General features: G+C 35.8%; 2 protein-coding genes across 3 annotated transcripts; both read right to left on the bottom strand.

Moving 5' to 3' along the window:
• Positions 1–1,311: 1,311 nt before the first annotated feature.
• On the bottom strand, positions 1,312–7,142 carry LOC133301421 (protein REDUCED WALL ACETYLATION 2). Of its 2 annotated transcripts, none has more exons than XM_061501044.1 (16): positions 7,059–7,142; positions 6,713–6,884; positions 6,465–6,556; positions 5,858–5,998; positions 5,692–5,748; positions 5,539–5,611; positions 4,494–4,652; positions 4,084–4,233; positions 3,737–3,992; positions 3,530–3,651; positions 3,285–3,371; positions 3,082–3,170; positions 2,927–2,989; positions 2,654–2,710; positions 1,971–2,067; positions 1,312–1,896 (listed from the first exon to the last, which is right to left on the bottom strand). In XM_061501044.1, the coding sequence occupies exons 2-16, from the start codon at positions 6,743–6,745 to the stop codon at positions 1,714–1,716; spliced, it is 1,659 nt and encodes a 552-aa protein (XP_061357028.1). In that variant the 5' UTR covers positions 6,746–6,884; positions 7,059–7,142; the 3' UTR covers positions 1,312–1,713. The 2 variants fall into 2 exon arrangements, with proteins under 2 accessions (XP_061357028.1, XP_061357029.1); XM_061501045.1 differs by having other exon boundaries at positions 5,858–5,995.
• Positions 7,143–9,001: 1,859 nt separating this feature from the next.
• Positions 9,002–11,155, bottom strand: LOC133301420 (uncharacterized). Its single transcript, XM_061501043.1, has 2 exons — positions 10,646–11,155; positions 9,002–9,622 (listed from the first exon to the last, which is right to left on the bottom strand). Exons 1-2 carry the CDS (start codon positions 10,958–10,960, stop codon positions 9,371–9,373), a joined length of 567 nt encoding a protein of 188 aa, XP_061357027.1. The 5' UTR covers positions 10,961–11,155; the 3' UTR covers positions 9,002–9,370.
• Between the last annotated feature and the right edge of the window lie 251 nt (positions 11,156–11,406).

Below are 11,406 nucleotides of genomic sequence, written 5' to 3'. Positions count from 1 at the left end.
AAGGATTAAACATTGTAAGCTCTACTTGCTTTAGTTTATGTATCATATGAACAATGGAATCTCAAGTGGGAAACAATGTCATCTCTCTTCGGTGACTGTCAAATTGGTCTCCAGGAGATTTATTCTTGAAGCCTGCTTTGTAAGACAGATTGTAATTATCCGAACTTCATTTTAAATTCAGCTTGATATTACTTGTCAATGAAAATATTATCTTTGATTCCTAGCTTTCTCATGATAAAATTCCTGGCTGACATGGCTGTGCAACCTAATTGTGCAAATATCAAGAAAAGATCACATACTGGTACCAGTAATCATTTTTTCCTATGCTTGGCCCTTGTACATGACTATTGATTTCTAGATTTTTAACCGACGCTGTTTCAGAGATCCCATGAATCCGTACTGCTTCAAGAAAATGCTGTTACAATTGAGATAATACTCAGATAAATCATGGAATATCGGATATCATGTTGGTCCTCTATAATTTTCACATTCATATGTTTAAATTTTAAATTAACATTAATTTAACCCTCAATATCTTTGAGCATCAATTCGGTCCTACATTTATACATATTCAGCACTATGAATGACCAAATTAATGTCTAAATTTTTACAAGACCAGCTTAGTGTCCCGTGAACTTTTTGGAGAACTAAATTAAATCCTTGCTCTAGTATTGATGGGTGTTTAGCCAGCTGTAATAACTATTAACCCGACATAAATAAGGAAATGATCTGAGCTTGAAGTTGACGCAGTCATAATCCTTAATCATGTTTCTGTACTTTTCCCGATCAAGAGAAATACCTGCGACTTGACCAAGTTGAACTATTGAAACTGAGTTTTTACGGCAACAGTCTAACAGAAGCAGCAAGTTATAACTTTATAGTTCTTTTTCACAAAACTGAGTTTCATGGAGGTGCAGGAATTAAAAATTGCACGCACTGTTTGACATAATGGTAGATGGTATTTACTAGCATGATTATTTTACAGAAAAAAAAAAAAAAAAGAATAAGGTTGCATAATTAAAAATAGACATGTCATCCGCCGCCCTCTCATCTATACAACTTTCAACTCCCTAAAACTGCAGCTATTAGCCTATTAGATTTCAATTCTTTTGCAACTCAAAAAAAAAGAGATAGGAATGCATCTTTAGGTAAAGATTTGGCTTGACAAACCAACTGTAGCAGTTGCAAAGTATTCTTCTGTGTCCATAGGAAACTGGCATAGAAGCTTGGAACAACGTATACTATACATGTTTAAATTCTCAAACCTGCGAATTTATGAGTATTTAGATAGATGTATAATCATATAATGCAATAAGATGATAACATAAAACGATAAAATATAAACTGTTCTACATAAGTGGGCTGCATCTCATTTGTACTCGTAAGCACATTAACGCAGCTTCCCAGTTTTCCATGAAACATTTCCAGACATCATTCACACTCAAAAATTGTCCCATACACACCAGAAGCATCATAATTTGTTTATAGGGCAAGCATGCAGAAAGCTTTCTTACCAGCCTTACTACCATCTGCGTTATCACCAAATTATGTTCTTACATGTCTCAAAACCACATGCCCATGTGTTATGTGCATTCATACACGTATTTAGGTAGGTGTTGTGTGTGGAAGCAAGTATTAACATATTATCAACTTTGTAACATAGTTAACAGCAAATGGCTTAGACGCAAGGATAATTAACCAACTCAGACCAGATCATGTTAGTGTAATAACACTTACCAACATTTGAGGTATCCTAAGGAAGACAAAGGACAGAGAATATAAAACAACTGAGATTGTTGTTGCTGTAATTAAATTGTATATAAGACGCTTGTTGTCTTTGCTGGGCACAAAAGCTATTTTCAGTGTGTTTGTCAGGTCAAAGAGCCTATAAGAAATCTGCAGGCAAGTAGAATGTTAAATCAGAATAAATCAACATAAAAAGTCTCAATCCATCTGTGTTTTTTACTTACTGCCACATATATGGAAGTAGTAAGCAGGAAGTTCAACATTGGGTAGTCTGGGATGAGGGAAAGCAACAATTTCGGTTGACCATCTGGAACACCAGACCTAAATCAATTGATAACAGAAAAAGAAAGAATTAATTTATTATGATAAATAACAAAGAAATAATGGCACACATACACAAGTTGCAGCAGGCCTGCAAACATAAACCCTTGTATGCATTTAATTATACATGGATGTATGTTAATCATTTTCCTCGTTAGACATTCACTAAGATATAACAATAAAAATTTTAACTGAAAAGCTACAGGTTTTGGATGTGGTAATCATCCAACAGTTTAAAATCCACATTCACCCCATTTCTAGTATAAAGCATTTTTAGCATTTTTAGTGTTTTTAGTATAAACACACACAAATTTTAACTGAAAAGCTACAGGTTTTGGATGTGGTAATCATCCACACACACACACAGGTTTTGGATGTGGTAATCATCCACACACACAAATTTCCACACACACAGAGGTTTTAGATGTGGTAATCATCCACACACACACACAAATTTCCACACGTTTTGGATGTGGTAATCATCCACACACACACACACTCAACTCAAATTATCAGGATGAATGTATCATGATATCTAGCAAAAGCATCAGTAAATGCTAAAAGCAAGATATCAGCTTCTGAATACCTTAACCAGATATGGATCTGGGAGATGTAGGTCTCCAGTGTAATCTTCCCAAGCCATCTAGCAGAAAGTAGAAGCATTAGAAAATTAGTTTACAAATTACTAACCTTCTCCCTCTGATGAAGTAAAGGAAGCTACCACAATGCAATACATAAATACTTGACAGCATTTAGCAAGAAATTAGCTCATTAAATACGAACATGTCCATGTGTGTTATTGAGTGTACAGGAAAGAGAGAGATGAATAAAAGATTGAACTTCTAAAAAGATAACTTACGCAAAAAGGGTCAAGGTATAGCTACGAAAACTTTGTGTCACATTCCGCAAGCATATGTAAACACTGTTAAATAAACAAGTGGCACATTAATAACTAGACGGTCTTGAATAAGCTCATTAAGGCCCCAAAAATAAACTAAAGAAAAATGGACTTACGTTATGGGAATCCACGAGGTATACGGATGGTATTTATTGTATGTAAGCTTGTCCAACTTGTATATATGCTCAAACCATAAATAACCAACCTAGAAATTAACTCAAATGGTCAGGGCCATAAAATAATCAGGGCCATAAAATAATACAAATTGAAGTGTACTAATATAACAATAGCATCAAATTAAAAAAACAAAATATAATACCAGTGAAGATATCAGCACAACAGCAGCTTTGATTGATATTCTGCGCTTGATTTCAGCTTCCTCCAATTTCTCCATCCATCGTTCAACCTATATAACTTGTGGCAGTCATTAATGTACTCAACTCAGGGGAAGAAAGAAAAGAAAATAAAAAAGACAGAAATATGAATTACCATTCAATCACAGAGGATGGAGATAAATGTTAGATTGGTTTCAATTATTTCGAAAACATAAAATGAGAAACTTACAGTTGGATGATAATAAGCATAAATCATTCCAATTATCCATATGTAGCGATCAAGCCCAGAGCGAAAATGCCATTCATGCAAGCGGGAAAATTGTGATTTGGAAGGATCAGGGTCCGTATAACCTGCAGGATTAAATAAACATCCCAGTCAGCATGATCTGCTGTTGTGCCTTCAGGTGTGAAGTAAAATATCACAAATGTTACTAACCGAGCAAGAAAGTTAATGGACTCCAAACCCATTCAAAGACTCCAGGTATCTCCCATATTAAAATAACAACCAAGAAGCAAGCAATGATTTTTACAGCAATGACCGACCCAATCTCATTGTACTTGTTGAGAATACCAAGTGCCCCATAAACCATAAGGGTGAAAAGAGTGTGCATGGGGCAGATGTAGTATAACGTGTAACTGTTGTTAAGTACAATACAACTGAACAATACCAAGAAATTAAGCCGCCACATCATCTGCTCAACCAGAGAAAGTAAGGGAGACGTTACAGTTACTACAAACAAAATATAAAAAAGCAAGCTTTTATAGTTCCGGGAAACGGCCTACCTGAGCGAATCTTGCTAGACTAAAATCTTTACGAACATAATAATATGAGAAGTTCCCAAATCCAGTCATCCAAACATATGCAGCAATGAACAAACGGATTGCGTTGTAGATTTCAGATGCAGCAAAGTAATGATACATCAAAAACAAAACCTGTGAAAGATGTCCAACGGTAGAAATATGGAATGTTAAAATTTGAAAAAAAATTACTATATAAAATGTAAGCACCGTAACAATTGAATTATCAGAAGATCTGATGAAAAAATCTACAGCAGAACTGAATTGTGCTTCCGCTATATTAAGTGCATTAATTTTGGATCTAAACTTCCATAATTCAGGAGTTGCACAGAAACTTTTTCCAAAATAAATGATAAGAGACAACTTCAGCAATATAAATTGAAAAAGAGACCAACCTGCATCCAGCCTTTCCATTCTTCAGTCTGGTGCCTATTTAAGTAAAGGATGGATTTCCCAGACAATGGTGACTTGTCATGATGTATCTTAAAGGAAGTCATTGCTGAAACTATGATCAGGAGAAAATATAGAAAGAGGAAGAGATCCCTATTGTAACTCTGCAAAAACAGATGATCATCGACCAAAAATCATATCAGTAATGCACAGTAGCCATATGACAAAGCAAATTTTTCAAAGCTATGCTAGTGCTTTCATGGATAAAGCACACACAATTTGGTATACTATATCTTGCTAGCTTGTGATCATTAGTGTTGGGTACTTGCTAAGGTGGAAAACTCTGCATGTATTGATGTAACAAGTAATTATCTCCTTTCTCTTTTTATTCTTTTTACCCCCTTTATTGATTGGGTTCAATCATTTGTCAGTTAATACTTCAAGAAAAATAGTACAGCCTTCCTTGGATTGTCCTAATTTCACACAGACAACCCCTCTATTTCAAAACCGTGAAAATTCAGGGGAGTTCTGGGTTGGTTTTCAAAATAGATGGAGCTTCAAGAAAAAACAGGAAAATACAGGGAAATTGGAGTGTTCCCTCTAATACTTCCTATTCTACTGACTTCCACTTTTCATCTACTTGGGTTGTATTTTCATCTTGTAAAAACAAACCGACCAATTCTTATGTTCTTCTTTCTGCTATCTGCTTTTCCATTTGAATTCTGCAAATGGATTTCCAATATTTAGGAAGCATTAAGATAAAAATGCTAGTAAGTACTTCAATCTTTTCTCTCAAAACTGTTTGAAAACCTAATATAGGAAAACCTTATAGCAGTGTCTATCATGGCTACACAAACGATAGAAATATGAAGTGCTATAAAAGATGCAATTATGTTCAAACACTATGAAGATAACAGATAAGATCAGCTAAATAGTCATGTCTGCATGCTGCAATATTTGCTTGCTAAACTGACTATCCAATCACAAAATTAGTGCCCTGCAATAAGTGAAATAGAAAACGGAAGTAACATGATGAAATTATTAACCAACCTTCTTTGATGAGGCAAAGAAATCTGTGCGATCACATAAATAAAAGTAAGCCAAAAGGAGACCAAATTCAGACCTGTAACAGGGAAAGAAACAGAAGTCAAGAGTTTGGTCCACATATAAAAATATTTTTGTCATCTCATCTAACTCACTTACATTGCTCTAAGTGTCAAACGGTTTTCAATAAGGAAATATTCATCCATCAAAAGGAATCTGAAGAAAAAATAAAAGGCCAAGTGTGTAAGTCTTTGTTTAAGCAAAAACAGAAGAGTATATAACTACGATTTAAGCAACAAAAACAAGTGTGAAATGAATTACAAACCGGAAAATTGATGTTGAAGCATTTATGCTTTGAGCTTTTGGGGATGTTGACTGTAGAGCTCCTCCCTCTAATAAAACTGCTCTGTCTTCCTCCTTAACAACATCACTACCCACTTCAACTAAGTTAATGTCCGAGAGCCTACTAGAAGAGAATAAGTCCAATAAGGAATACTGGTATCAAGTACTTTTTTTTTTTGGTGTGGGGTATCAAGTACTTAATTTCCTTGCTCTTACATATTAGGAAATAGTATTTATGGGAGAACCGTCCAACAAGATTTTTCTCTCCAAAAAGACTTAACTCTACTGCTTAATTAGCTCATAATCAGACAATGAAAATTTCAATTATAAAATATTAAAAAGAAAGAAATGAAGTAAAGTTGCATAATGTAGCTATAATAACAGTTAACAAATCCAATTAATTATTGCGAAATATACGCGTGTTAATCGTATTGCGGCCAACTATTAAACTCTTCACCGGATACCAGAGCAACTATGGCTTTCTCAAACGTGGCAGACACTACATTCCAGTAAAATGCAAACATTCTCCCAGCACGCGCAACCAAAAAATTTACGCCGCAATACGCAAAAGAATAACCAATCAAACTTACACTTTGGAAGAAACAGAATTTTTTCGATACTCCAATATCTCCGAATATATCCATGCCGCAATAACTGGAATTATCCCGAGCAAGAACGAGACCTGATCAGACACAGAAAAATCAGTTACTCGCACCAAGCATAAACACGAACACGTCAAATTATACTGTTAGCGATGACCAGAACTAAGTAACTGGCGGTGAAACACACGAATCGGTGCAAGATCCGAGAGCGGAAGAAGCTCTAGTCGAAGACGTACCTGACCAGGAGTTACAGGACTGAAGATAAGCATTTCGGAAAAGCGGAAGAGGACGAAGAGTCACAGCACAGTTCCGATGCACCGGAAGTCACAGGAACCGAAGAAGCATTCGAAGAAGAGAGCGATTAAACGCTGATCCACGACCAGATCTGGTGCAGAAAAAGGTTGAACCCTAGATTTGCGAGAATGAGATTGAGAATGATAATAATCCTCTATATAAGCAAAATGCTGGCTGTGGTTGGGTTCGTTTCGTAAGTAGCACTAACTGTGCGTCTGTGTCGGAGAAGGTGAAAAAAAACGAGTGCAGAGCAGAGAGTGACTTTTAATTTTAACTAATTTTTCTTACCTTTTTTAAAACGATGAAAATGCCATTGCCTCTAACAATTAAATTGTTAAATACGGAAACTATGAGCTGTGCTTTCAAGGTGCGACGATCTTACGCACCGACGGTAGATGACGCGGATGAGTTCTACGGTACGAAGAGACGGTAACATTATTATTTATATGTGCTCCTTTTCCCAATTATTGTGGCTCCAATCAAGGAATATTAAAATAGAAGAGGATTTTGACTTTTGTTCTACCGTTAACTCCTCAAGTTTCTATGGTTTGGATTTTGGAAAAGTAGATGTACGTTACTACTACGGACAATTCAATTTAACCCGCACGTAGCCTTCCATGGATATTTTTAAATACAATTAAAATATGTATGTATATATATATATATATATATATATATATAATCAAAAAGTATTTAAGAAAAAATAATTCAGCTGGTAAAAAAATATTTTATTAATAGTAAAAAATAATTTAATTGAATGAAGATTTTTTTGTTCAAAACTTGTATGAATATCTCATCATGTTTAATATTGACTAAATAAATTTAAAAAATAAAAATAATCGAAAAAGAAATAACAAAATAAAAAATATTAATTTGATATAAAAGTATAAAATACATATATCATAAAATAAAATAAACTATTCAAAAATTATCAGACTCAAAATAGGATAAGTGGAATTTGTTACCCGGAATGAATTTGTTTCCATTTTTTATTATAGTCATAGATCAAGTTCAGTTTCCACAATTCTTGTAATCCCGAAAAATAAATGATTGATGTGGCAATATAGAGAATAGAAACGAAAGTTTCAAGGATATTTTAGTCATTGAATGAACGATAGTGCCACTACACCCGTCCAACTGGAAGGGATATAAAAGAGCGTGTCCTACAGTATCACCGACACTAATATTCATTCCCTTCCTCTCTGAATAGTGAATATGATCCAATTCTCAGCGCGTCCCACGCCCAACTAATCATTGCAGATATCATTTACACCCGAGGGCTGAGGCTCCCTCTGCGCTTGTGGGTGCCGTAAAACACATACATACAAAATTGAACAATTTATTCATACACCCTTGCATATTTTTTAAAAAAAATTACTGTGCCCACTGTATAGTTCTATGCGATCAACCTGCTTTTTTCTCATTCGAGAAGTTTTTTATAATTCTTTACAGCGAAGCAAAAAAGGAGAGCAATATTATACAGTTATTAAGCCCATGCAAATCATCAAGCCCAAACGTATTAGTTTACAATATTGGACTCCTCTAAAGTCTCTATTCACTTCAGAGTTATAACAATCGGTTGATAAAAATTAATTGAGCAAATTATAGTAATATCATGTTATCATACATTATACATATCAAAAAATCTATCACAATTTCAACAAATAATTTTAACATAAAAAACATGGGGAAGAAACGGTGGGCAGGGCAATATGTTCGTTTCATTCGTATCTATTGGCCTGAGTCCTGAACAATACAGCACTCTATCAATTATGAATGAGCTTTCCTTTTTGGCTAGTACGCCTTTCCCTAAAGAACTATAACAAGTGAAACAAATTAGAATGGTTTCAATCCCTCCTCCCCGAGGGGACTTACTGTGTTGCGAGCTGATTCATTCATATTCCTAATTTAGCTAATAGTATACACATCCCAATATTGCAGGTAGAAGGCAACGTAAATCAAGCGCAACAAAATTACGCCAGGCCCTCCTCCAGCCAAATCCAGCACCAACCAACCCAGTTGTCGAAACTCATCAAAGTAAAACTAAAACGTGACGCACATATTTTCAGCAAACAAACGGAAAAAAAAACGGGGGTAAATATATTTTCCATTCAGATTTCAGAATAGACCCAATATATCATGGACACAAATTGGGGAATTCACTTTTTGGGTACCTAAAAAAGAAGAGTTTAGTACTCTCATCGATCCAGCATTCACAAGTTCACCAGACATGATGCACCCATTAACATGTAACAACAAATAAGTACAATAAGATTGTAATCAAAATCCGTTATCTAAAACCAGAAGAGATGTACCAACAATTTTAGGGTATCACAAATAGTAAAGCAGGAACTACCGACCTACAAAGTACAAAGAAGCTAAAATTTAGGTATGCAAAATTTGTTCTACCACGTTTTAACCCACTATAGACCAATCATAACTAGTAAGCCTATTACTGCTGCACCATAATAATACAAGAGAGAAAGAAACAATTCCATGAACCTACTTATCCTTTCTCTGAAAGGTATTTAACGGACAGAGGGTGATATGTTTACCTATAGTTTACTTGTCAAGTCCTCAAGCAAAGAATGGACACAAATCTATCGCTTAGAGGGCCTCTCATCATCTTCTCCACCATCATCATCATCGTCATCATCATCATCATCTTCATCTTCATCTTCATCATCTTTATCTGACCTCTTTCTTTTTGGTGGAACCTCAGCCTTCTCGCCATCATTGTCGTCACCTTCATCATCCTCCTTGTCGTTCTTCTCTGGTTCAAAATCACTAGATGCTTCCTCCTCCTCAGCAGTGCCTAAAGGGCGAACAAGGTACTCTGTTCCCAAATCCTCCTAGAATTTTTTTGCGTCAGAGTAATTCAAATGCAGAAAAACACAAATCAAAACAGAATTATACTTACAGTCAAGTGAAAATACAATAATGGAGCAACAAATTAGGTGCAGATAACCAAAATTTATGTCACTGTCTTCATTTTGAAGCTCACTTAAAGATGGTCGATTAAGTGAGACATGTTCTTGAGTTCTTTGAGCAAACCCAATCCCTCCTCCCCCCAAACAACAACAATCATAAGGCTGAATTGATGAAAATTCAAGTAATCCAAAATATGCCAAAAAAGGACCTGGTCCATTACATAATGCACATTCCAAGTGAATAGGATTTTTTTTTTTTACCAAAAATGGTTAGCATCAATAAGACAACAAGTAAGAAACAGCAAGCAAAATCAAAATATAAATGAACGAACTATAAAAGATCAAACAATAATGTATACTAAAGAATTGAGCAATTTCATGATATTATAAATAATACAGAAAGTTTCCTGGATGTCTAAAATCCTCAAGAAGTACATTTTAAAATGTGCTATCAATTAATAATTAAGAAGATCCAGACGAATTAAGATCTAAATCCTCCTTTCTCCTTTTGCAATCGATGATGCACATAATTCTGAAACAGAAATCCTATTTAATACTGAGCATACAAAGGGAAAAGGGCATGGCACTGATGGCAGCAGATAGAGGCTAAGCCCTTCCCATCACAATAGGAAGAAAAAAAAAATAGAATGCAAAGTATAATAACGTAACATCACAAAATAATTAGTTTCACAACAGAAAAAAAAAAACTGAGAAAGCTGCAAAATCTTAACAAATAAGAATAAATGATAAAACGAACAAGCTAAAAAAGAGTTCATAGCTCAGAACACATTCAAGTTTGAAAAATTAAAAGGGAAATCAAACGAAACAGGTGCAAAATGATAAAAAGAGATAGTAAACAATACAGAATCAAGATTTGCGAAGACGCAAAAAATGAAACAATTCAAAAAACTTAGGGTTTTAATGAAGTAAATCTAAGTCAATTACCTCCTCCTCGTCATCATCATCATCGTCTCCGTCGTCGTCGTCGTCGGGATCACCACCACGCTCGCCGTCACCTCCTCCTCCTTCTTCTTCTTCCTCATCGTCGTCGCCGCCACCTTCAGGAGCATCATCGTCATCCTTCTCGTCGTCATCGTCGTTTTCATCATCATCGTCCTCGTCCTCGTCCTCGTCCTCATCCTCGTCGTCGTCTTCATCATCTTCTCCGTCGTCTACATCATCCTCGGAGTCATATTCGTCCTCATCCTCATTCAAAACAGTGACCTCGTTTTCCTCAGCATGCTCCTTCAATTCCTCCATATGGCCTTGATCTTCAAGTCCAATTACCACAGCACTTTGGAAACTCCTTGTTCAGCAAGGAGGAAGAAATCGATCGGAGATCGAGCACGGGAGAATAGAGAAGACAGCCAAGTTACCAGCCTCTTCCCTTCGTTCCTCCAGTTGCTCTGAAAGACTGATCTGAGCCGTTGAAACACGAATTGACACGGATCGATGAGGTGGCAATCGATCGGATGGTCATCGTACAAGCATTTCTATTTCAACGCAGATAGTGTGATTGCGCGTTGCGGCGCCCTGCAACACTGATCTGAGCCGTTGAAACATGAACTGACACGGATCGATGAGGTGGCATTCGATCGGATGGTCATCTTACAAGCATTTCTATTTCAACGCAGATAGTGTGATTGCGCGTTGCGGCGCCCGCTACTCCTATTTTCACAGTCACGTGTGTCACGTGCTACGAAAGT

The sequence above is a fragment of the Gastrolobium bilobum genome, unplaced genomic scaffold (genome assembly GCF_033153095.1).
Source record: "Gastrolobium bilobum isolate Gb01-03AN ecotype WA unplaced genomic scaffold, APGP_CSIRO_Gbil_v1 utg18327, whole genome shotgun sequence".
In the NCBI taxonomy this organism is placed as follows: Eukaryota; Viridiplantae; Streptophyta; class Magnoliopsida; order Fabales; family Fabaceae; genus Gastrolobium; species Gastrolobium bilobum.
Note: the sequence above shows the minus strand (reverse complement) of the source record. Positions and strands in the feature narration are given on the sequence as shown.

Coding starts and splice junctions, on each gene's coding strand:
- LOC133301420 (XM_061501043.1), bottom strand. CDS start 10,960: ATGGAGGAATTGAAGGAGCATGCTGAGGAAAACGAGGTCACTGTTTTG. Junction 9,623..10,645: donor ATGATGATGACGAGGAGGAG/GTAATTGACTTA, acceptor AAAAAATTCTAG/GAGGATTTGGGAACAGAGTA.
- LOC133301421 (XM_061501044.1), bottom strand. CDS start 6,745: ATGCTTATCTTCAGTCCTGTAACTCCTGGTCAG. Junction 6,557..6,712: donor GTCCTGTAACTCCTGGTCAG/GTACGTCTTCGA, acceptor GTGTCTGATCAG/GTCTCGTTCTTGCTCGGGAT. Junction 3,993..4,083: donor GTCTAGCAAGATTCGCTCAG/GTAGGCCGTTTC, acceptor CTGGTTGAGCAG/ATGATGTGGCGGCTTAATTT.